Source organism: Sorex fumeus, unplaced genomic scaffold (genome assembly GCF_029834395.1).
Source record: "Sorex fumeus unplaced genomic scaffold, SorFum_2.1 ptg000021l, whole genome shotgun sequence".
Classification (NCBI taxonomy): domain Eukaryota; kingdom Metazoa; phylum Chordata; class Mammalia; order Eulipotyphla; family Soricidae; genus Sorex; species Sorex fumeus.
In genome coordinates this window covers 2018077-2044464 of record NW_026606078.1, presented here as the reverse complement: position 1 = coordinate 2044464, position 26388 = coordinate 2018077, and the positions used below count along the sequence as shown (strand labels likewise).

The 26388-nt window shown below is 40.9% G+C and overlaps 1 protein-coding gene across 4 annotated transcripts in view; it reads left to right on the top strand.

Moving 5' to 3' along the window:
• Nucleotides 1–24153, top strand: part of SIPA1L2 (signal induced proliferation associated 1 like 2) — a 162673-nt gene extending 138520 nt beyond the window's left edge. Inside the window, exons 17-21 of one of the 4 annotated variants that reach the window (XM_056113576.1) lie at nucleotides 5929–6060; nucleotides 18069–18122; nucleotides 18656–18779; nucleotides 19934–20015; nucleotides 22883–24153. In XM_056113576.1, coding sequence (XP_055969551.1) covers nucleotides 5929–6060; nucleotides 18069–18122; nucleotides 18656–18779; nucleotides 19934–20015; nucleotides 22883–23029 — 539 coding nt within the window. In that variant the 3' untranslated portion in view covers nucleotides 23030–24153. The remainder of the gene's footprint in view (nucleotides 1–5928; nucleotides 6061–18068; nucleotides 18123–18655; nucleotides 18780–19933; nucleotides 20016–22882) is intronic. The other 3 variants (XM_056113578.1, XM_056113577.1, XM_056113579.1) reach the window with 3 other exon arrangements.
• The last annotated feature ends 2235 nt before the right edge of the window (nucleotides 24154–26388 follow it).

Below are 26388 nucleotides of genomic sequence, written 5' to 3'. Positions count from 1 at the left end.
GACCTAGTGGTAAGAACCAGAAACCCACAGGAGTAAAACCTGGCACCCCGAGCGTTGCATAAAGTAGCTGTGGCCATCAGAGGCAGACTTCTGACTCACTCAGGAGGACCCTCCTGTTGTATAAAATGTTCCTACTTAATCTTTTGATAAGCAGGCATGGTTTCTGAGAGTAATTGTCCAACCTCAGTTATTTGACCATCAGGAAATGTGGTCAGGAAGGCGTTTATCACAATAAAGTCAGATTTGGGAAAGATGACCTCAAGTACTTCAGATTTGGGTAAATACACAGGACATCACAATAAAGTCAGGTTTGGGAAAGATGACCTCAAAGACTTCAGATTTAGGTAAATACATAGGACATCACAAGATCCATATCCTATTCAGTCTCCAGCTCTGGGCAGCAAAGCCTGGGTACTAGTTTCCTGTCAGATGCCACAAGTGGCTATCTTCTTGGAATTGACCAAAAGAATAGTGTGTTCCTGAGCTAACTTGGACTTGGAAGAGTAAGTTTGAAGTAACAGGTACTGATGAGCTAAGACAAGTGGCCCCTTTTCCCCCATCTGTGAAACACAGGAAGCAATGTTGTTGTATATACTACCAACACAGGGAAAACATACCCACATGTACCATATCCATATGCAAGCTGGACAGCACCAAGAGGTGTGTGCACCTCTGCTCTTAGCTCCTCAATGGAAGAACCTTGTCATATACATTGTCATATTTCTCAGGACTACTAGAGATCTGGATGGCTCCTGGGATATAGAAGATGTTTAGTAAACTTCCTGCTGTGCTTGTTCTTAAACTGTGGGTCACAACCCCTTACAGGGTTAAGAAACTGATGTGAGGGTGGGGAGTACATAAGCTTGGACAAAAAATTTCTTAAATAGTAACTGTCAAAAATTAATTCAGGGGCCAGGGCCTGGAGTAATAGCACAGCAGGTAGGGCGTTTGCCTTGCACGCGTCTGACACAGGTTTGATTCCCAGCATCCCTTATGGTCCCCTGAATACCACCAGGGGTAATTCCTAAGTGCAAAGCCAGGAGTAGCCCCTGTGTATCGCCAGGTGTGACCCAAAAAGCCAAAAAAATAAAATTAATTCAGGGGCCAGAGAGTAGTACCGTGGATAGGGTGCTTGCCCTACATGTGGCCTACCCAGATTTAATCCCCATCATACCACATAGTCCCTGAGCCCCTTCAGGAGTGAATTCTGAGTACAGAGCCAGAAATATACCCTGATCTCCCAAACTGGATGTTTATTTAGAATTGAATACATAATCTGAAGTATTACTGGCTGTTCTTGCCCATGTTGCATTTTTTAAGTGAAAGGTAGATATCACGAGTGGAAAAAGTTTAAGAAGCCCTGCCTTAAATGCTGGCAGTAGCACCCTAAAGACAGGCAAAAGTATTATAAAGTATTGCTTGTGGTTTGCAACCTTAGACACAATTCAAAAATATATTCTCATTTTCCCCCGCCCCCCACCCCAGTTTTAGAATTTTCTAAATGAGGAAAACTGGGATTTTATTTTGGTAAAGAAGAATTTAGGTGACTTTATTTAAGGTGACAGCCACAGACTCCAGGTTCTGTTCACTGGGAGAGTTTTAAAGGCAGCAGCCTCTTACTGTTCCTCAGCAGGCCTTCCACATACATCTCATCATTCTCCACAGTCATGGTGCCCTGAATTATTTTCTTTGAATGCCTTATCACTATGTAATTGTTCATTTGTTGTTTATCCCTTTCCCTGTCACTCTCCATAGAGAGTTGGTGAAGCTCTCTCTGTCTTATCCACCATTATTAGGCATACAGTTGTCACTTAATAAGGACATCATATCAGAGGGAGGAGTGGTCATTTTCCTAAGGTCATTATCCGTTGGAGAGAGAAGGAGACATCTTTCAAGCTGTTGGTCATCATTGCCATTTCTGTAGCATCAAAGAAAGTAATTCACAATGGAAGAGGAAGGGAAATTGTACAAAAAATATTATAGGCTATATTTCTTCCTTTTGCTTTCTGCTTTTCCAAAACCTTTGGAGGAAGATAAAGGATTCCTGGCTCACCTTTAGTTGTAAAAATTACACCCTGTTTTGAATCCAGGAAAAGATTCAATCATGGGTGAGGCTCTGCCCAAGTGTGTGGAGAGCAGCTGTGAGCATGACAGCAGTTGAGTTCTGGAGGTTTTCAACTGCTGAGGCTGGGTCCTTTGGGGCAGGCAGGGGTCTCCCCCACCCCCCTCTGGGGTGCCCTGAGTGAAACAGCCTGGCACAGGCTCCAACAGCATGGTTATGGCTAGTGTCATGTTATGCTCCCTTCCAGGAGAGGAGGACATGGGATCTGGATGGTGGCTGATGATGAGATTATCTGGCACGAGCCGGGGTGGCTTATGGGCATGACTGCTGAGTTGCCAGTAACAGGGGAATATAGGCAGAGGATCTCCATTCCTAGTCCTGTTGAACCCAGAGTTCTCAGTCACAAAATCCCGCATACTCGGGTTTTCTGGGAGGTTCACTCATGGGTTAGGCTCTGCCTGAGTGTGTGGAGAGTGGCTGTGAGCATGGCGATGGTTGAATTCTCCAACCTTAGAAGGAAATATTATGTTATTTCACTTCTGGTTTGGGGCAGGGGTTGGGGGTTGGGATGGAAACACCCGAAATATGGTGGTGGGAAGATGTAATGGTAGTATTGGTGTTGAAATATTAAATGCAATCAAACATTGTGAACTACTTTATAAAATAAAAGTTTTTTTAAAAAATTACACCCTAAAACTTCCCAAGTTGTAGACTCATCAGAGCCCCTGTCTTAGTTGTGTGCAAGGCCTGGTTGGCCTGTGGGTCTGGAGCCTCTAGAGAACCCTCTCCCCTGGGGAACCAGCCTCCTCACCACTGAGATTCAAATATATGCAGTGGTTCAGTTATCTCTGCCCTGTTATAGAATGCCAGAGTCCTCGGGAATGATTACAGCTTTAATGTTAACCCAGACCATGATGGCCAATACTCTGTTCATATTTGGCTCTGTCAACTGACAGCTGTGACTACAGCAAAGACAGGGTGGAAAAGACACTGGCCTGGGCCCCATCTTCCAAGTTAGCCCTGATTACCAAATACGCTGCCCTAACACTCCCATTTTCATGGCGTTTGTCCATCTTTGCTTCTTATTGACTCTCATTCTCTGATTTCTGTTGGAATAAGGTAATTGCTGTCTAGAACTTTAGGGAAGAAAAGTCCGCAGAAAGTATATTTGAGGCCTAATGTCAAGCTTTAAAAATCCAGAAGCTCCAGTGACAGACCCCAAAGCAAAGAAGCTAAAACATGACTAACAGCACATTTCTTGTATAAAGAATTCATTTATGGGAAAAATTTTATATTTTGCTGTTGCCATGTTGGATAAGGTCAGGGAAGTACCTCGGTGAGCCCCACTTCTAGCCAGACTGAGTTCACCACCCTTCACAGAGGGGATACTCTGCATCCCTATGTCATGAAGAACCCTGTCATCTCAAAATCAGTGGCAGAAATAATTGCTACCCAGGAGTCACATAATTTCTCTGAATTTTCTCTGAGTTAGTGCTAGAAATCTGCTTCCAGCCAAGTGTTTGGGAGTCAAGTGAAGTGTCTGTGCTTCCTTACCTTCCTTCTTGGGAGTTAAACTTTAAACTTCTTGCTAAAACAGGGGCATAAGAAAGGCTTCAGCCCAGCATCTGCTTAGTAGGTACTTCCATCAAGAAAGGAGAGGGACCTGGATTGAGTTACTATTCTCTTCCCAACCCCTCAACTCTGCTGTTAGGAGCTCCTTATTTGCCCCTGGGCAGCAGCATGTGGTGAACTGTGCAGGAATGGTGGCATACAGTGGAGAGTGCGGCACATCCTGCTGTCAAATATCCATTCCTGGTACTCTTCTAAGTGGAGGTCAGGGGGCTGGAGGGATAGTACAGCGGGTATGGTTGTTTGCCTTGCATGTGACCAACCCAGGTTCGATTCCAAGTATCCCATATGGTCCCCCGAGCATCACCAGGAATAATTCCTGAGTACAGAGCCAAGAGTAACCATTGAGCATTGCTGGGTGTGACCCAAAAAGCAAAATGCAAAAAAATAATAAATAAAATAAAAAACAAAGTGGAGGTCAGGGGGCCAAAGTGATAGTACAATGAGCAGGGCATTTGCTTTGAACGTGGCCAACCCAGATTTAATCCCCAGCAACCCATATGATTCCCTGAGCACTGCCAGTGGTAACTCCTGAATGCAGAGCCAGGAGTAACCCCTGAGCATCATCAGGTATGACCCAAAAAAGAGAATGAAAAAAAAAAGTGTGTGTGTGTGTGGGGGTGTACAGCAATAGTATAATGGTTAAGGCCTTGCATGGGGTCACTCCCAGTTCGATCCCTAAGAACTGCTGGGAGCAACCCCTGAACACAGAGTGAGGGTTAGCTCTGGAACGCTATCAGGTGTGGCCCAAACATCCCCCCCCCCCACACACACACAAAAGTCGGGGATAAGTTAGTAGAATATTTACCATAACTAATAATGTTGGGCTGGAGCAATAGTACGGCGGGTAGGGCGTTGCCTTGCATGCAGCTGACCCGGGTTAGATGGGTTAGATTCCTCTGTCACTCTCGGAGAATCTGAGAACCTGGCAAGCTATTGAGAGTATCCCACCCGCATGGCAGAGCCTTGCAAGCTACCCGTGGCATATTCAATATGCTAAAAACAGTAACAAGTCTCACAATCAATTTGCCCGCTCAAGCAAATTGATGAATAACAGAAGGACAGTGCTACCATGCTATCTAACAATATTAGAAATAAAGTAGCTTGATTGACAGAGCTGTTAGAGGTCTGCTGAAAAGTGCATGCCAAGGTGTGGAGAAAGACTGTACGCCAAGTGTTCATTCCAGCCACATTATAAATGCGCTCTTAGTCCAGATGCCAGGGTTTCACAGCTACTCACAAGGATGTGGGAACAAAAATTACAGGTGCATTTGGTTAATTATGTCCTTACTTTACTTAATTGCAGACTGAGATAGCCAGGTGGTCATTATTTTGATTGGTCTAATTAGTCAGATATGCTCACAAGCAGCTGCATGCAGTGTTTGGGGAGACTCAGAAAAGGCATGCTAGAGAAAGTCCGGTTGAATCCTTTTGAAGATTTGTCCCCAGATGCATAGTGAGTACTTAACAACTACTATTATTAATGACGTAAAGGCTGTGACTACTGTGATGAGAGAATGTCAGAGAAAAAGAGATGCCAAAGACCCATTTGTACAGAGAACTATCAAACTACCAAACCTTCAGAACATAGGGCAAAAGATTTATTTTACCCAGTGATGGAGACATTTTACTAAGCCAAAGAAGTGGTTCAACCATTTTTGTGTTTAGCAAAAAAAATTTTTGTTCCCTCCCTTTCCTCCCTGTAAATAATGAAACCATAAAAGCCTTTTTTTATATGTAACAAATTGGTATCATAATTGTCATTTTGAATTTGTGGAATTCAATTTAGATTTGGAATTTCAATTCAATTCAAATTAGTTCTTCCATACTCCTTTTATTTAAGCTATCAGCGTAGAGCAAGATTGCACCCAATTGTTTTTACAGTAGAAGCATAGAAACCTCTTTCTGCAGTTTGAGGAAAGTAACTCCTGAAGAAAGTAACAATTGATCCTGCCTTCACTTAGACAGTTAACTAGTGAAGAGAAACCCTAATCTGGAAGAAAACTTGTGTGGGATTCCATTACTGTGCTATGGAAATTGTACAGTTCTCAACCACCTTCCACCGAAGCTATGCTTGCTGGTGAACAGCTGTGTGCTTTTGGGTCACTGAAGCATGATGTTTCCTTTTTCGTTGGGTAAAGAAGTGTGTTGATAAGAATTTCCGTGGACCCCTGAGAGGGGTCAATCAGCACTCTGTGCTGTTGTCTGACTGACACTCTGGTTTTGTTTCTGTTTAGATGAGTTCTGGTTCTCCGATGGGTCCTTATCGGATAAGTCCAAGTGCGCAGATCCTGGCCTGATGCCCCTCCCGGACACGGCCACGGGTTTAGATTGGTCCCACCTCGTAGATGCTGCTCGGGCATTTGAAGGTAAAGATTGGAAGCCTCCAGGGCCTGGGGTGGCAACTTAGGGAGCATATTTGTGTCACAGATGATCTGGGTTAGAGTTTGGGAAGCTCTGAGCATCTTTGAGGATGAAAAGGGGAGGCTTGAGCTGTGACTAAGGATATTTGCCTAGGAAGATTATGCCCCTAAAGCAGTGAGCATGGGCAAAGACTGCTATACCTAAATTTAATTTTAGGCATCAGCTGTGACCTGAAACAGGGCACCTGTTCTATTGGACTTCTATTTTCTTACCTTAATGGTAAAGATAACTATGAGTAACACATTCGTATTGTCTTTCTTCCTGCTATAATGAGATGGGATAGGTCAATAATTAGGAGCCAGCTCATAGGTAAAGTGTATGCTTGCCTTGCAGAGATTTGGATTCAATCCCCAGGTCCAGTAAAAATAAAAGGAAATCAAAGAAGAAGTAACTTACTGGTTTGGCAGCAGGAGGCTGAGTAGGAGTTTGGTGCTTGGGGCTTGGAATAGGTTTGGCAGATTTTTCTTGAGACCTAAGTAAATATGGGCCCACCTCTCTGGGCCTCCTTAAAGGAGGGTTGTAGGGTGAAGGGAGCTGCTCACTCTCAAGGCCTTTCCATCCACCACACAGTTCACTACTATTTCAATTGTGAGAATTAGAAGGAACACCATATGGATGAGGAAGGTGCAACTTCCCTTGCACCCTTGGGACCGTGTGTGTGTGTGTGTGTGTGTGCGCGCGCGCGCTATGTGGGCAACCAGTGACCTTACATTATGACTTGGGCATTTGCTCCTATATTCTTTCCAGTGGTAGAGCATACAGCAGCAGTGGGTTCCTTGTAGTGGGGACTTCTGAAACTTTCATTTCAATGGAGCACATTCACTGCAGCCCAAATGGGAAGGGGCCCATTACCTCAGCATTCTTTTTCTCCTCTCTCCTTTCTTCCCTCTCACTCACCCGCTCCCTCTCTGCTAACCAGGCCCAGTCACATATGTGTGATGGCAGGCTTCAAGAAAGGAAGTGGGGGGTTCTTTGCCCAGGAGTGACAGGTTCTGCAAAATCAGAGGGTTGTTGCCTCTGCTACCCCTATCCTCTAGCATGCTTACCCTGGCAGAAGGCAGTGGTGGATTCTCTGTAATCACACTCTGTAATCCTAAACTTCTAGAAGAGGGAAGAGAGTGGGGATGAATTGAAAATGACTCTCAAGTTAATTCAGACACTAAGAACATTTCTCATCTGTAGTCAGGTAGAGGGAAAGTGTTAGGTGGACATTTCTGTAAAATGCATAGCATGTATTGCCCCCTGAACCAAAGGAGTGAGACTACTTTTTTGAGTTAAAAAGCACTTCTTTGTGAAAATTTCAGGTTGTTCTGTACACTGCAGCCTTTATTCTCTGGCATTACCAGAATTTGGTTCTGTTTAGCAAAAACCTCAGACCCGTGGCCTTTTTATTTCCTCCCCACACTGGGCAGAAATATTGACCATAACTCTGAACAAAAAACATAGGCAGTAGGCCTAACTAATCCACAAGGCAGTATGGTCTAACACAGCAACATTTTCTCTGCTGTGTGCCTTTCACACTGTTCTCTTACTTGACCAGATATTACTGTCTCTAATATGAGAATAATCCACTGCATCTCCTCACTGCATAAATATTTGCTTAGTTCTTTCTGCACTGAATTCTTTTCTGCATTGAATTGTTTTATTATTATTAATAACAAAAAATGAAGGATACAAAATGGACTCAGCTTTTTCTCATTTCAAGTAATCAATAATTTTTTGCAGGCCAATATAAGAAGCACTAATTGGGGGGTTGGGGGAGTTAGGCCACACTTGGAGATGTTTAGGGTTACTACTCCTGGCTCTACTCTTAGCTCAGGGATTATTCTTGGCCATGCTTTGGGGACCCAACGAGGGCAATGGACACGAAAGGGAAGCGCTTTAGACCCTGTGCTGTCTAAAGGCAGGTAGAGGGAAAGTGTTAGGTGGGCTTCCCTAATTTTAAAGTTGCTGCAACATGTGGGAATTTGGGGTGATACTCTAAGAATGTCTTAGATGGGGTTATATGTTCTTGTAAAAGGTTGTTATCTAGATTGTCCTTGTTCGCATATGTGAAGGCTGTTTCAAGTGTGGTATTACAATTCCCGATGGTATTCTGACCAACAGAACCTAGAAAAGGGAACAGTGGAAGAGTTTAGTGCAAAATCCACACATTTGGCACCAGGTCTTTCTATTCAGGGAAGGTGGTTTACCACACCCTCTCATTGGGTGCATACCCCTAGCCCCTCTACTCCCTACACAGAATGAATTCCCCCACAACCCCAGCACCTCTCCTCACCCAAGACCCCGTCTTCCAGCCCAGTCCCATTCCTCTCACCTTGCTTTGTCTGTCTACACTGAATTCTGCCTTCTTTACATGTCTGTCTCTTATTGGGGGTGGGGAGTATGCATTTCTCAAGAAAAACTCTGTTCCATGCTTTTATCTTATATTTATTTATCAAGTCTATAGCAAGATATCTAAATGGGAAGCTGTAATACAAAGATGTAGGTAATAAATACTTATTATGATGCCTTGAGCTATTCCCACCTCAGCATAGTTTTTGACCCCTGAGGCTTTTTTGTGCACCCCAGTTTTCAGTTTTTAATCACTTTCTCTCTATCGACTTTCTTCATTTGTCTTTTTGCTTGATTTCCCTCCACCTCTTCATAGTATAATAGCTGCTATGTAATGAATCTTTCCAGTGAGGTGAGCTGAGCACAGAAGATAGAGATAATGAAGTGGCATCTACAAAGGAAAGGTTATATCAACAATCAATCCAGTGATCCTGGTCAAAATAGGAACTGCCATTGGGCTTTTGGACAAGTCACTTAACTGTCACACACCATGATAGTTTCAGACTACATGCTTAATTTTACTGAATTCCATTTTCTCACCTGTAAGGTTCTTCATGACCATAGAACTACAGGTTGTATGGTTATGCATGTTAAGAGGCGTTTACTGCAGTAACATTCGAGTTGTAGGTGGGAGTTTATACAGTTAGGCAAAGACATGGAAAGTATGTCATGGAAATTCTTGTTAACCAGTGCTGCAATGTCTAAGGCTAAAAACAAAGCTTAAACTGCTTAAAGAATGTGGAATTCTGTTTGCTAGGATGAAGGGCTTCCATTATCATGCCTTCCTGAAGTGTCCAGAAAACATTCATAGAAAATGTAGGAATGTGTTTTAAAATTCTAGTGATTTTCACTGCCACTGCAGAGGATGGTATATCAGCTTGAGAAGACAGCACAGGAAAATTCAATTATGAATGTGTAACTCCAGATCTCAAACTAATCTTCTATCAGTGTCAGCTCCCCTCTGGCATGAGTTGACCTGGTGGTGATTGGGTGTGATCATTTACCTTAACACTTTAAAGAGAAATGTCTTCACCAGGATCTCCCAGTCATCCCAATTATGAATTGATCTTTTCTAAGCCTTTTCTCAAGACCATTTCTAAGGTAGGATAAACAATCATAAAGAAAAATAGTTTAAAAATATCGCATGTGCCTGTTTAATTATTACATTCAAGACCATTCAACCTGTCTTATTGAACTTGGCCTCTGCTGGAAGAATGTAATGTTCATGCTGATCTAAGTAGTCAGCACAATTTAAAGAGACTGAAAAAAAAAAAGAAAAAAGACTATCTCTGCCTATTGAATTGAGATACCATGATTCTCATAAAATTTAATGGTATAATTCATGGCTCATTCCTGTTGATCACTTTTATGCTCTACAGGTTGACACCTAATGACATTCATCTTTTTAAGAGCTATGATTGACTTTGAATGTGTGAATTAAAGAACTTAGATTTCTACTGCACTATTCAAGAGTAGACAGATAGAAAATTATTCTACTCTAGTTACCTTTGCTTCTATATTCTTAAGCCCATGGTACACAGAACATAGCGTATCCATAATGAACAATTGTGTATGAGTCTCTGCAGACATCCTGTGCTTATTATATATGTTCCCTTAAAGAGGAAGAACGTTTCTATAGCACATTTTTAAATACATGGCAATAAAAACATAATTAAGCAAGAAAACCATACAAACAGGAAACTCTAAAAACGTGGAAAATTCTAAATGTTACCCTAGTAATAATTATGTTGAGAAAAGTTATAGAATAAACGTATATTTTCTTTTTCTAGTGAGTGATGATGAAAAAGATGCTACCTGTTAATACTTTTAGACTGTAGCCAAATGCACTCTATAAACCAAAGTGTGTTGTCTAGAAACAGTTTTAAAACTGGAAAACTAACATGAAAATGAACTAACTTCATGATCCTTCAAGAAGATGGGCGCTGGAGCAATAGCAAGTGGGTAGGGTGTTTGCCTTGCACGTGGCCGACCCGGGTTTGATTCTCAGCATCCCATATGATTCCCCGAGGACCACCAGGAGTGATTCCTGAGTGTAGAGCCAGGAGTAACTCCTGAGAATCGCTGGTGTGACCCAAAAAGAAAAAAAAAAAAGACAACAAAAACTGTAAAAGGAAACAAAAAAAAGGAATAAATAAAATACATTTTTTGAACATAAAATAAAATTTCTGTACCATTTATAAATAAAATTGGGTCATCAATTTCTCATTGAGTATTGATAAACCAATATAAATTAGATAAAAATATGAGCAGAGAGAAATGAGGAAGTTAATACATAAGAAATTTAGAATGTTGGAGGAGGGGGTGGGGTGGAGTGGGGGTAAAATATATAAATTTAGAATGCTATTGAAGAACTTAGAGCAGCTGTAGACAAACTGATGTGTTAAATAGTTGTATACTTAAAGGAAAGAGAGAGAGAAAAATCATAAGAAATAAAAGATAAATTTATCTCCATTGGCCTCCAGGACTATAAACAGCCTTATTGCACAGTATCATTCTTTTTTAATAACATACACAAAAATGATTTTGTAAGACAGTCTTGGTTATTAATATTGATGTTTTTAAAAAGCATAGATAAAATTTAGTAGTAAATTGAAAAGATTTCATTCATTGTTATTGGCAAGAGTTTAACTTAAAGAAAAACTTTCAATTATGTTACAGTAAATTAAGTACTTAAAAGTTATACCATTCCCCCAAAGGGTATATATAATAGAATTAAAATCTGTTTCTAATGAAAGTTAGAATCAAGGCAATAGCTTTAAGGACTGATACAAAAATATCTATTCTAATTGTCCTATTTGGAAAAAATTATTATAAGCAAAACACTTAAATCCAGAAACCAAAGAACACTACTCTTTGGTACCATACCTTTAATTATATGTAAATAAGCAATGCACAGAAAATTAATTTTTTTAATTTTTTAAAATGTAAATTTTTAAAAAATTTGATAATTTTTAAAATATTTTAAATCATTATTAACTAGTTGATTCTTTATAGGATATTAAATTAAAAGGAACTATTAAAAATCATAGAATATATGAGCAATTCAGTAAGATATTTAAAGTGTTTCATATTTTATTAGTAGCATTTTAAAGTTTTGCTAATTTGGGTGGGAGGCACAATTTGGGTGCTCAGGAGGCCCAAGGACTACTGTTAGTGATACCCAGATAACCAGGCCAGCAGTTTAGTGCTGGGACCCCAGTATGTGGTGCTACTTAGGCCTTGCAGTGCTCGAGGCCACCATGGCCACCCCAGTTGTACTCAGTGGCCTCTGGGGCTTTATTGGAGATGCTGGGTATCCTGTAATACCTCCTAGCCCTGTTCAGTTTTTTAAACACTTTTTTTAATATATAAAATAAATCGAGTATTGGGGCTGGAGCAATAGCACAGTGGGTAGGGCATTTGCCTTGCATGCGGCCGACCCAGGTTTGATTCCCAGCATCCCATATGGTCCCCTGAGCACCGCCAGGGGTAATTCTTGAGTGCACAGCCAGGAGAAACCCCTGTGCATCACCAGGTGTGACTCAAAAAGCAAAATAAATAAATAAATCGAGTATTTGTGGCTGAAAACAACAGAGGTTTATTATGTCTCATGATTCTGTGAACTGGTTAGTCTTCTCCCTGTGGTATCAACTTTATGTAGTTAGTTATATTCTCCTGGAGTTCAGGAACAATTGGAACAAAGCAGTGACTTCACTAATGACTGTGTCTGGACTATCTGGAGACTGTTAGATCCCTTTCTTCCAGCAGTATTTCACATGTGACTTAAGAAGTCAGAAAAACAGATGCTATGTGATTTCTCAAGACCTGATCTTGAAAGAACCAAAATACTCTCTCTACCACATTCTATTAACTAGGATTAAGTCACAGGACCAGCTCAAATTCCAGGGGTAGGAGATTGACTGCCTGTCTTGGTTTGTGTACACAATAAGGAGAGGAATTATTCCTCATCACCCTTCAGACCAGTTTGCCACTGTATGTGGAATACACTATATGTGTATTACTTCCACAGTAATAAAGAATATCATTACATGTAGCAGCAAGATCAAATTTTAAATTTGGGGAGAATTTAACCATCATTAGAATAACAGATGACATAAATCAAAGTGGTTTCCATAACTGGAAAGTCATTATAAATAACATATGAAATAAGGATAGGGAAGAATAAAAAGCTTATACGAACATGGTGGTCCTTCCTGGATCAAGACATAGCATCAATGTGATTTCAGTTACTTAAAAGTAACTAAAGGATTAATAACATCCATTTGGGGAAAATAAATGAATTTTTCAACAATAAATGTCTTTTATAAATGAGAAATAACAATAATTGAAACATAATAATTATGTAAAATACATAAATGAGTCCCTTTGAACAAAAATAATGGTTGCAGACTGAATTCTGAACTAAGAGTTAAATGGGAATGGAATTTACATACTTGTTCAGACTTAGCAATTAGAAAAATCACTTCTAGACAAAAAATTTTTAAAGGTTGTCATTTTAGAAGCAAGGTAATACCTTAATTATGGGATAATAAGAGAACATACAAAATGTAATAAGGTCAGCTGAGAGTATTAAATATTTAGGTAATTCTGCACCTGAAAGAGAATATTAGAATTTAAAGAGAAAATACAGAAGTATGGGGAAATACTTGTAATAAATGTAATGGATTAAACCATGATATTTCAAGTGCATGATGGAACATAAGCTGCAAAATTCTCCAAAACTCTGATTAACAAATGGCTAAAGGCCTATGGGTACACAGTCCACAAAAGCAAAGTCACACAATAAATAAATATCTGAAAACTATTAGCCACACTTATAAAGTTAAATGATAACAAGTTGCCGACTCCCACCTTTTGAATATGGAAAATGATGCAGCAGCTCTTGGGAAGCTATGAATTCTTGCAGCTGGTATCATTATAGAGATTATAAAATGATCCATTTATTTGTTCAAGTGATATAAAAATATCTTGTTAGAGCCAAAAAATGTATGCATCCCTTGGCTACAGATCTAATTCCTGAGAACTTGTCTGCTAGAAATTAAAAGGCTAAAAAAAAAGCTTCCTATAAATAAATAAATACTACAACTTTATTAAAAACTAATAATGGATAGGTAGGTACCAAACTGTTCTGACTGTGTATTGAAACCTGTGTTCCATATTCTCAGTAACACTGTGATGGAGTCCTTTTCTCCCCCTTGCAATGCTTTATTATAGCAATGTAGCACTGTCCTCCTGTTTTTCATCGATTTGCTTGAGTGGGCACCAGTAACGTCTCCACTGTGAGACTTGTTACTGTTTTTGGCATACCGAATATGCCACAAGGAGCTTGGCACGCTCTGCCTTGCAGGCGGGATACTCTCAGTAGCTTGCTGAGCTCTCCGAAAGTGACAGAGGAATCAAATCCGGGTCACCCACTGTGCTATTTATTATGTAAAATAATGTAATGTATGCAATATATACCAGGTAATAGCCTAAATCCCATACCCCCAAGAATGGCCAAGGAACAAACCCAACAAGAAAAGCTACTTGTGGGTCCAACAGGGAAGCAGGGAAAGGAAGTGTGGGTCTCTTTAAACAAATACCAAAAACATCTGCTGGGATCTAAAGTAGTTCTCCTTTGAAATATCACCAGCAGGCAGTTGGTGTGTTCTGAAAGAATATGGATGGTGTTATTTTCACTAATATGTGAAATAGCAAGCTGGTGCATGGGCATTCTAGATTTTAGTGTGGCACCCAATTGGGCCTGCTCACCACAGAAAACTTTCTTCACAAAGTATCTCAAGATTCTTTTTTTTGGTGGGGGGAGGGGGTGTGGGTGGGCCACCACTTGGAATTCAAGTGGTGTCCAATGTTCCAGGAAGCCACTCTTGGTGATATTCAACTGACTGAACTGGAAGTTCAGTGGAAGCTCCCAAGGCTGTGGCACTGTGGCTCTACAATGCTGAGAATTAGCTTGGTTACCCAGGCAATGCTTGAGGGTTTCCAGGACCACAGTCTGTGATGCTTGGGAGGGCATGTGGTGCCAGAGATCAAACCCAGGTCTGGCACATACCAGCCCTGCATGGTAACTGCTGTCAGATCTTAGATTTTAGTTCTTTTTCAATAGCCATAACTTAAACCTTCATATGACTGTGAATGTGTATTGTGTGCTCAGGAGTGAATATGTTAATGCAGGATGTGCCCAGTTCCATTTATCAGTCAAGTAAGTGTAAGTCCTCCCAAAATTAAGTTTAGACTTTGTGACATAATATGAGTTTCCTATAGTAACAATTTTTTGTTTGTTTTTTATGGCTTATACACACCCCTCTGTACTCCAGGCATATTCCAAGTTCTGTGCTCAGTGAACACTCCTGTCACACTCAAAGGACCATGTTTAGTACCAAAGAGTGAAACCAAGGCCAAGTTCAAGACAAGCTCCTTACGTACTGTATTATTGCTCCAGCCCCAATAGTTAATATTTTTTAAATACAAATGAAAATAACTGTTGACGCCAGTAAGGAGCTTGCCTTGTATGTGATTAACTCCAGGTTTGATCCCTGGTACCACATATCCACCCAGGTTCGATTCTTGAACACCACCAAGAATGAGCTTGAGCCCTGAACACAAAGACAGGATTTAAGGTCTGAAAACTGCCAGGTGTGGCCCAAAAATCAAAAGAAAAAACAAACAAAAAGAAAAATACCACTTAGATGAAAATTGCAGAACTAATTTAATATGGTAAATTGACTAAAATTGTCAAAAGTAAGAAAAATGTTTCAAGTTAGCAACAATATTTGTATCTTCAATAAAGAATAATCCCAGGGTTTTACTTTGTTCATTTCTCAGGGGCAGATTCTTAACCATTATCTTTCTGCTTTCATCAATGTGCTGCAAAAGGCCTAAGCCAAAGTAATTTATGTTTAAAGTGCAGTATAGTCTTTTTTCTTCCTTTCTTTCTAGTCATGTCAGCTTTCCGCAGTATGTTATAGACAGTTGTCAGAATCAGAACCTTTCATTTCCTAAATGTAGTTACAAAGCCCCAGCTTTTCTTTAATTTGTAGTTGTAGCAAAGACATATTAGAAGAGGTTTGTTTGTTGAAATAGATGGAGTTTTGCTGAATACTTGCATGTTGTATGTGATATACATCTGTCAAGTGGACTACTCTCCTCTCTCTTTCCCTCCACGGACCTCGCTCACGGATCAGTGTTCTCTTCCTTCCCAGTTCCAGCCGTGATCTTCAAAGCTCTCTGAGTGCTTCAGACTGCCTCTCTGATTATTTGCAGGCAGCTATTTTACCATATCATCTCATGTTGAAATGGGGCGGCGGGGAGGGGAAACTTTCTACTCTCCATCCACTCCTTTAGTGCTAAATACAGTGAAATATGCACACTAAAATAAGATTTTTTTTAAGGATTCTCTAAAGAGATGAATTGTTACATGTGTAAGCTGTTCCTAGTGTTAGACAGAATAGAATGGAAGGGAAACAGTTAAACAGACTCCCTATTTAAGCTGTAGGTGATGGTATCTTTGCCTTGCTAACCACCTTCAAGACATTCACACTCCTGTGCTTCTCTTTTATTAAAGTTTTGTTTGTGTTGTTTGGTCCATTGTCAGTAATTATTTTATTATCTGAATATTTATCATCGTGGAAATAAACTGTGGAGCAACCAAGCTTTACTGGAAACCATCCCTAAGAATAGATTTTCTATAGAGTAGTTTAGTGTCTGTACTTAATCAAATAGCATTCTGTTTGCATTTCAAACTCCCAGGCTTTCCAGATCCAAACTGAAATCTTCTTTGTGAAATTACATTGCTAGCAGAACTCTGTTTTTGGCATCTTTCCTCCTGACCAGTAGGACCTTGTTTGAATGACCTAGGAATGTTTGAATAACCGCTAGTAGCAAGCTCTGTTTCTGTGAAACATGTGGCTATTTTATCATTTAAGGTGAAAAAAGGATGATGCTAGCTAAGATGTTTCATTCCAGATATTCATGTGTGGCCATCAGACCCAAATATATTCTCAAAGAAACTAACCAGATGATCAATGAATTCCATAAAATGTAAATAAGACTGTTAGATGCCTTTTAAAAATTAGAAAAAGATATTCTTTTCTTTTGACATTTCTTTTTCATCAGTCTGGAATAAGAATACATCTTTTGTTGATTAATTTTTTGTAAGATTTTCCCATGTTTTATAGTCTAGGAGGTTTTTCTGGACATGATGACAACATCACCCCTCTACCACCACCAGTTCTCCCCAGGGTTCCTGCTCTCACCTCTGCAGGTCACAGCTCATTATGTGCAAAAATAGACAGCACCCAAATCATGCTGTAAACCTTAATTAAATTATGACTTATCTACTGTCTGGTCGTGAAATTTGACCCACTTTCTCAGGAATGTGTAGTTGCAGAATATAGCTTCTTGTAGAAGAGTGCATAACAAAGACATTCTGAAAGCTCCATAGAAATGTGAACTGAAGGACAGCTGGGTAGCTCTCCCAGATGTTGAGAAATTCTGAAGCAGGCAGTGGTTGTGTGACTGGACAACTTCTGAGTAATTGATCACTAGCACTCTTGGGGCCCTGCTGAGTACTTGGGGTCCAGTATTGGAACCCGCAGTTTAGCCCAGTCTTCCTTTATGTGCTTTGGGAAGTGTTTCCTTTGCCACCTTTTCTAATTAACTGGAAGTGAGTGACCTTCCATAAACCAGGCAGGCAGGTAGCCTAATTAGGAAGCTTATCCAGTAGGCAGAGATAGACAGAGTGGGAGAGATTAAGCACAGAACACCTCTGACAGACCCACATGCAGTCTGAATCATAAATCCAATCATGGAAAGATGTGATAGCACTAATAACCTTGGTTTCTTCCTCTAGATGCATATGTATGTTTAGGCACCCAGATATGGGGGAAGGGGAATAATTATGTATATTTCTCATCCTCATCTTTATCTACTTCTGAGACTGTGTGCCATTCAGAACATTTCTGGACCAATGTTCTTATGTCAGTATCCAGCCCCTAGGGTCAGACCCACCTTGTACTCATTGCAAGGACTCTTCTATTCTCTTTTCTGCCTTGCTCTCAGAAGAGTGAATGTTACTGCTGCCAAGAATAGACATGCCTTCCCTGCACAAAGATAAGGATAAAAGATGACTGCTTATTGTTACTAGTGCTATAACCACAGAGCCCTCAGAGCTGCCTCTAAGGATTCTGTGAGAGTCTGTAACCAGTCTCTCATACTGCCTCTGTCTTCATTAATGGGCTCATGGAGTGAGTCCCTTAAGAAAGCCTGAAATGCTCACTTGTTCTTATAGCTGAATTTGTTACAAGAACAGCCTGCTTCATTGCACAAGGCAGTCCTGCCTTCTGCTAGGGCCCTTACCTGTGAAATGGATGGAGTATTCATGGATGGAGTACCCATTTCGTTTGGCTTTGCATGTGGACTCATGAGAGCATCTCCTGGTTTAACAACACACATGCACACACACAGTCATGTTGACACATTCATATACCAATATCTGCATTTCACAGGACCCCAATATTTGAGTTTTCTGTGGGCCCAGAAGGCCCTCAAGTGCAGAGAGATGTTATTGTTGATAGGAAAATTCTAAATCTTATTGCAGGTCTTGACTCAGATGAAGAACTTGGGCTGCTCTGTCATCACCCGTCCTATCTAGGTGATTGTCTGGGGCTGACTGTGGGCTTTTGAAGTCCTGTACCCTTTTGTTCATATTTCATGTCTGCACGTCTGCATGATTATTCAAGCCCGGGGATTGGGGAAGCACAAGGGAGAAACATTCTGGCCACTGTGTTGCCAGGAAGCTCTCCAGGTTTGGGGAGAGCTGAAGGAGAGATGTCTCCTTGATTCTCCAAGTCATCATCCAATGCCTTGATATCATGCACAGCCAGCAGCTTTCAGCATTTCCAGGAATGTGGAACAAAGAAAGCAATTTGGCTCTAGCAAATCTAATATCTGCTAATTGTCCCCATGGCTGTGATGTGTGGATGCCATACGGCCTGGAAGGACAGCCAATCCTCATGCTTTCTGATCATCAGCATCTTGCCTGAGTTTGTTTTCCTTTGTTCTGTTTAAACAGGGCAGTACTGATTGCGGGAAGGAGGGTTTTATTAAGTTATTAATTTATTTCCACAAACAAGTACTACCTCTAGGCTGTTACTAACCTCTTTCCTATGTGTCTTCCCTCCCCAGACCAGAGAGTGGCTTCCTTCTGTACCCTGACAGATATGCAACATGACCGAGACTTAGAAGGGGCCCAGGAACTGCCTTTATGTGTAGATCCAGGCAGTAGCAAAGATTTCATGGACACAACTGGGTATGTAAGCTTTCATGAACCCTGTCCCCCCTGCTGTTGTCCCAGGCTTCTGTGACTTACAGGGATTTGGCTACCCCAACCAGCCAGGAGACCCTTCCTACCCATGCTTTCCCGTGGTCCTTCAGAATCCGAAGCCAGGACTAAGTAGAACTGATTTGGCTTATTGCCCTCTGGTGTGGGCAGCACTCAGCAGCATAATTACTCTGCTCTCTGGGCAAATCCTGCATCCTACCTGCCAAGATATGTTACCCTATGCCCAGAGGGACAAGCTCAGGACCCCAGTGCCTGCTGCCTAATCACTGCAACATCACCGACATGACGTCCTGTTGACTATCCAGCTGCAAAGATGACCTGGAAGGGACTTGTTTTCTTCTAGAACCTGGTCCTATACCCAGTTCCACAGCAGCGTGTTAAAAATGAACTATCATCCATAGAATATAACTCTTTACCTTGGCCATTCTTGCCTCATTCCAACTGTCATAAAAAAATTAATATTAACTTTCAGATCCACCTTGGTAGTGGACTTCAAGGTGTTTTCTTGACAGAAAAGCAAATTGGGGAAATTGAATCTATGTTTGGTCCCCAGAATTTCATTCTAGTCTATGCTGTCTCAATTGGCCATGCTCATTTAGATCAACTTTCTTTGTTTTCTAATTAACTTATATGTCTGATGACATTCTGAATCCCTTTTAAAACCAGTGAAGACAAGAGGGATTTTTCCACCAAAGCAGTAATATAGTCACTTTCTAAATGTGATATATTACTACTATTTTGTTGGACTGTAAAAGACCCTCCCATTGTTCGTCGATTTGCTCAAGCGGGCCCAGCAACGTCTCCATTGGAGACTTTGTTGTTACTGTGTTTGGCATATCGAATACGTCACGGGGAGCTTGCCAGGCTCTGCCGTGCGGGCGAGATACTCTCGGTAGCTTGCCAGGCTCTCCGAGAGGGGCAGAGGAATCGAACTTGGGTCGGCCATGTTGGCTGCGTGCAAGGCAAACGCCCTACTGCTGTGCTATCGCTCCAACCCCCAACATTTTGTTTGACTCTAAGTATAAAATTTTTAAGTGAAATTTTAGTGGATGAAAAATAATGAATGAAATGTGTTGATGTCGATGTTCTTAAGACTGTTTAATGCTGTCCTGTTTTGCTAGAGGGAGGTCTCCATCAACATTGACCGGTAAAGTTAATCAGCTGGAATTAATCCTTCGACAACTGCAAACTGACCTTCGGAAGGTAAAGAACTTTATTGAAAGTCCATAATTGGAACATTGTCTTACACAGTCAATCCTATAACATATATGAATTAACAAGAGGATTTTAGTTACTGTCAGAACTAGCTAATCTCCACGAGCTACTATAATTACCCCCAAGTCAGCTTCATGACCCACAGAACTTTTACTCTACATATCAGCCTGTCCCTCTTAGGTCCAAAAGAGAAGTGAAATCATTCATTTGACAAACATTTACCAAGGTCTTGTATCAACACTACAGTTTGGCTGCACAGGGAAATAAATGAAGTGCAGTGACTGAGTGCCTGGAGGGATTGCAGGGACTATTTGTTTTTTGAAGCAGGAATAAATTACAACTGGTGTGAATACTGATAGAAATGATCCTTTGGGAAATGAAGTGATGGTGAGAATGAAAAGTAAGAGAGAAAATAATGCCCTAATCTTAGTGCACAAACCTTGTGGCCTTGGCTTGGAGTCGGGAAAGTTCATATACAGTTACAGAATAAAGTGGAGTAAATGTGTTTGTGCATCTATACGTGTGTGTGTGTGTGCACGTGCACGCGCATATGTGCATGCTCATACATGCACTGGACACAAGTAATGGAAGAAAAGAGGTCAAAGGTTTTAGGATACAGTAGAGAGTAGATATAGATAGCATAGAGGATCAGTTGACCTGTCATATATGGTAGAATTCCCAAGCCTAAAAATACAGTTGAATTGTAGCGTAACTCAGCAAAGAGATGTTTTCCTGGATTACTTAACTCTCATTTAACCTGGGGTGAAAAGATTTATTAAGGCACAGATCCTTCAGAGCCAGGACCATCAAAGACATGGGCCAAGCTGGGGTGATGTGTAATTGTATTTGGCTGACCATGCAGAATATTGGGAGAGTTGAGTTTAACAATTATTAGAATTTAGACTGGAAAGCAACACAAGAGAGAGGCAAGGTGTACCTGAGGTGTATGTGGTATGTAATTAAGCTGAGGGGTCCAGATTGTAAGTCGGTGAGAAGAAACTATGTCACTGAAAATACTTCCAATGGATAATGACAATGAGGTAAGATTGGTGAATCATATAATAACTAGAAACTCAGATACTAGAGAAATTATTTTAAAAGATAAGGTATAGTGGTTAGAAAGTAGAAGCTTAAAACATTTAGGGGATAGGCAGTTATTGGTAATAGAATATCAATACATACAAAAAAGGAAATAACCATGAGGGTATAGAGAGAGGCAGGTTTTGAGATCATAGAGAGGAAATTATGGAGAAGCTGTAATGGGTGGAACATCTCAGTAGGTTTGAAATTATCTATAAACATGGATTTCATTGAAGAAAAGAAAAATGATTTGTACGCTAGAATATACTCTTATCAGTGATGGACTGGAGTGGAGATAACAGTGGTGAATATAGTGCATAGGGCTGACAATTCTTGTAACTCTTGTAACTTAATGTCAGTCTTCTCAAAAAAAAAATAGAATTTGGGGGACTAGTGTTCTGAACTGGGCAGCATTCAGAAGGATCCTGTGCATATTAGACTCTTGGAAAACAACCACCTACCTTTCAAGTAGCTGTTGGGAAAACAAAATCCATTTGGAAAAACCTAGAATCCATTTAAAATATGAAGAGAAAAGGGATTTCCCCAAAAGTTGAGAGTATTCAAAAGTTGAGTGTTTTAATGACAGGGTGCATTTCTACGGATTACAAAAAAAAAAAAAAAAGTGGTTCATGGAGATGTGATCATTGGCATTTGAGTTGCAACAGGGATATTCAAATCATATTGGGAATGAAAGTCCTGGAGACAAGAATTGAAATAAGATCTTGAACCTCTTGAAATAACTAAGGAAAGTCAGGATTAGGGTAGACCGCAATTGGTGATTATAGAGAAATCAGTAAGCAATTATGACCAAACCTCCTTTTGGAACTGGTCTTTTAGTCATGTGAGGAAGCAGATTATATTGAGGGACACCAAAATACAAGAAAACCTGAAAGATGCTGCTAGATAGAGCCTACCCCACATTACCACAAAGGAGAGTGCCCAACCCACACCTAGCAAACACAGTACTCACAGAGTATTGAATGGTTTTACCAGCAAAGTTATAGCTCTTTTAGAAAATACCAACGAGAAAGATAATGTAATGGGTAAGGTGTTTGCCCTTATACCGGATTCAATCCCTGGTGTGGCATATAGTGCCCCACACCCTGCCAGGAGTGATTTCTGAACACAGAGCCTGAAGTAAGCCCTGAGTACAGCCAGGTATGGCTCCTCTCCCCCCAAATATCAGCTGTTCTAATGTGACCTCTTTTTTTGCATTGGAGAGCTGAAACTTGTGTGTCTTTTATTACTGTATCTTCAAGAGCTTGATATGATTTTTCTGAAAAACGTGGATTGCTTTTATTTACATAGTTTTCAATGGCAAACCTTTAAGATCATATGGAAATATTATATGATGGAATGAAATACTTAAATCCTTTGTTATAAATTTATGTGTGATCCACAATCTTCTTGCTATCCTCTCATGGAGTAAATTCATGTGGAAAGCTCCTGCGCATTTCCAAGGGCATTGGTCTCCCTTTTGCAGGGGTAGAGGATAAAATTAAGTGTGCCTAATAACCTTTCTTTATAACAGCTGTCTTGATACTTGGTGGGAGCTGAGTGGAATGAAAAGAATAGAGAGGCTGAGTTATCTCCCACCCTTATCCCCACCCCTTTCTGCATTCTTGGCAGAAACCAGGAGTAGTCAAATCTCTAAGACGCTGCTCCCCTTACCACCCCTGCCCCGCCCCAAATAAGTGGGAAATGAAGATAAGGGCTTACTTCTTGTCCTGTGAATGTGTCTCTCTTGACCATGACTCTGCCTCTACTCTCACCAGGAAAAGCAGGACAAGGCAGTGCTCCAAGCCGAAGTACAGCATCTGAGACAAGACAACATGCGGCTGCAGGAGGAGTCACAGACAGCCACCGCACAGTTGCGAAAATTCACGGAGTGGTTCTTCAGCACTATTGACAAAAAGTCTTAACCGACCTAGATCATCCTGGGACCCTGGGGCAATGCCTTGAGGCCCTTCAGAATCACAAACCTGTGGAATTTAGCTGTGCTTGCAGCCAATCCGTAGATGCCATTGCTGTTCTGCTCTGTGTAGCATCATTCACCCCAGCTGGAGAGGGAGCCATTGTTGATAGCCCCCGTGTGATAGCAGAGAGGACCATGGGAAGATGAATGTAACTCCCCTTGTTGAGATGAATGTAAACCCTGGAATCAGCTTGGACCTTTTTCTTTGGACTCTGCTACAATGATGCTCTGGCATGGGCTTACCTCAAGAGGGAAGAGAGTTGGGTTTGATTTCCTCTGTATCAGGTGACCTGATAAGGATGTTAAAGCAATTTACCATAGTTGGGGCTTTAGTATTGTAAAATACACATGCAAACAAATAATCAGACATATACTTTAATGTTAAAGGTGCTCTATTTTTTTGGATGTACAGTAGTTTTATTTCCACAACCACATTATCATAGCAATAAGAAAGAGGCTTAGTTAATAGTGCGAAGCCTCGTAGAGGAAACAGAAGCACTGATGTGTCTAACACTAGTTTGAATGCTGTTATTTTTGACTTATTTATTTGCAGGAGCAGAGGTGCCTGAATATTTCCAGTATTTAAGGATTAAAAAGAGAGATGCATATGCCTTGTAAATGGCTCACTAAGTAGTCACTTCAACCCTTCGTTCATTTTTGTATAGTTTATGCTCTTCTGAAAACAAAGAGTCAATCTGCTTCCAACTAGAACTCTCCTGTATGCTGTGAACCAGCAGAATCCCATGTAAAATGCCAAATTTCTTCATCTTTGTACAGAAGCTTTGATGAAGTGTCTTGTATTTAACACCCTTATTTAAGCTTATTTAACCTTAAATTGTTAATTTTATAAACTGTGGTCTTACCTGCACTGAGAGGAGGGGGGTGTAGGTAGCAGCAAGCTCAGAAAAGACAGAGCTTGCCCCAAACAGACTGATGAGCAGGGCAGGAAATTCTAACATCTGGATGCTGCTAGTAACAAGTTGTTTGTATTGCTTTACCATTTTTAACTGTTCTATTTGAGATGAACCTACATTTTGCTTTTTTAATAAATGTTTAAAAGAGTCCACATAAGTAATGGCATTGTCTAGTGAATGTAGCTTTTTTGAGACTATTGGTGGTGTGAGGAGGGGAGGGGTTCCTTAATTTATATTAAATAATGTTCAAGCACATTTATTAGAGACACCCAAGAAGACTTCAAGAGTAACCATGAGTTACTGCTATGTGCCAGAAGAGCTTTCTGTACATTTTATCCTTCTCATTGACTCTGTACATTTTATCCTTCTCATTGACTCCTAACAATGGGCAGTGAGTCCCATTTTAAAACTAGGCAAAGTGATGCACAAATAAGTAACTTACCCAACTTTACATCTTTTTAGCATCTTATTCAATAAATAATTTGATTTTGCACTACGAATTACAATAGTACTTTCAGAAAGTCAAAAAGGTGGGGCTGGAACAACAGTGCAGTGGGTAATATATTTGCCTTGCACACAGCTGAGTTGATTGCCAGCATCCCATGTAATCCCCAGAGCACCACAAGGATTTGTTCCTGAGTGCAAAGTCAGGAGTAACTGGGTATAGCCCAAAAACAAAACCAAAAATTCAGGAAGAGGTAACCTATAAATTTGAATCATATGTAAAGTAAAAAACATGGATGAACTATACAGGGGAAAGTAGAGATAGTACAGCAGGTAAGGTGCTGGCCCTGCATATGACTGACCCAGGTTCAGTCCTCAGTACCACATATGGTCTCCTGAGCCCCACCAGGAGCGATTCCTGAGTACAGAGCTAGGAGTAAGCCCTGAGCACAGCTGGATGGGGGAAAAAATGTAGGCTAAAGTGGGAAGGAAAACTGAGCATAAAGTTCAAAGCTATCCACCATCTGAGAATAGAAGCTGTAGCAAGAATTGAGCCCAGTAATTTAGCCTCAAAAGGATTTCTCAAGCGAGCCTTGCATATAAAGTATATTCAGAAATAATCTGAGATTCCGAGAGCTGGGTCACCGTAGGCTGCACAGGCTGCTGCTGTTTCTGAAAGATAAAGGCACAACTCCAAAATGCATCCAGTGAGTCCAGATTTTCAGGTAGCTGGTACATTACAGACAATATGATCTCTTTCCTGTCACCATGTGCCAGACACTGCGAGGCTGAAGGGTATTGATCAAAACCAATTGAATGTGGTCTTCATGTTGCCTCTGATTCACTCTGGAGTGACAGAAATGATCAGATTTTGCAACAGGAGAGAAAGAAGTAATGCCTAGGATGGGCTCTCTAAAATTATAATATGCTGACATCATTTGAAAAGTTACTATGTGCCAGGCACTGCTCGAGCCCTTTGTTATCTCCATAGCAACCCCGTCAATAGCTACTCTAATCATTCTCTCTCTTTAAAGATGAGAAATTGAGACATCAACAGTAGGCTCAAGGGACACCTCTGGGCAAAAGTTATATTTTTAAAAGTGGAGAAAGACCATGAAACTGGATGGGAGGCAGGGGAGCATTCCTGGAAAAGAGGTCATGGAGTTCAGAGAACTTGAGGTTACAGAAAGGATGTACGTAAAACTGGAAGTGCTGACAAAGGGGCAGGAGATGTGGAGGAAGAGATAAGTACGAGCCACATCATTAAAATCGGTAGGCTATGGTAGAGTTTGGATTTTGTTCTAAGTTGAAAGGAAGCTGTTGCGTAGGAAGGCTGCCTCTTATGACCTATATTTTAAAGGGGAATTGTGACTTATAAAGGAGAATGTGTCACACAGGACGGGCATCTCAGAACTTTTGTGTTAAGACATAGTAAATGCCTTGGGAGTCACATACTGTCTTGGCTGCTATTTTTAAATTCACATGTGCTAGACTGGGGGAGCATGAGAGGTCAGGGAGCATGCTGTGCATATGCAGGGTCCCAGACCTGATCCCAAGCTGGGGTTACTCAAGGGGCATCCAGTACCACACAGCCTAAGCAGCACTTGTATCTCTCGTACCAAGAATTGAACCATCTGGCCTAGGTAACTGTCTGTCTCAGAGAGTGGCCCTGAGACTGCTTTGGAGGCCAAAGAAACAATGCTGGGAGAGTTATTTTTAGCTTGCAGGCCACCCACTAGCATAGTTGTCCAACCCCTGATAAAAGGGAAAGACTGAAAAAGGAAGATAAGCCTAAGTGAGCTAAAATACTAGCACAGACATGGTGAGGTTCAGAAGCTGGAGGGGATGGAGAAGCCCATGTGAAACTATTCATGGATCTCATAGACCTGCTGATGGAAGGCTTGATTCAGCAATAAACCCTAACCTTTGGAGGCATGAACAAACAAGA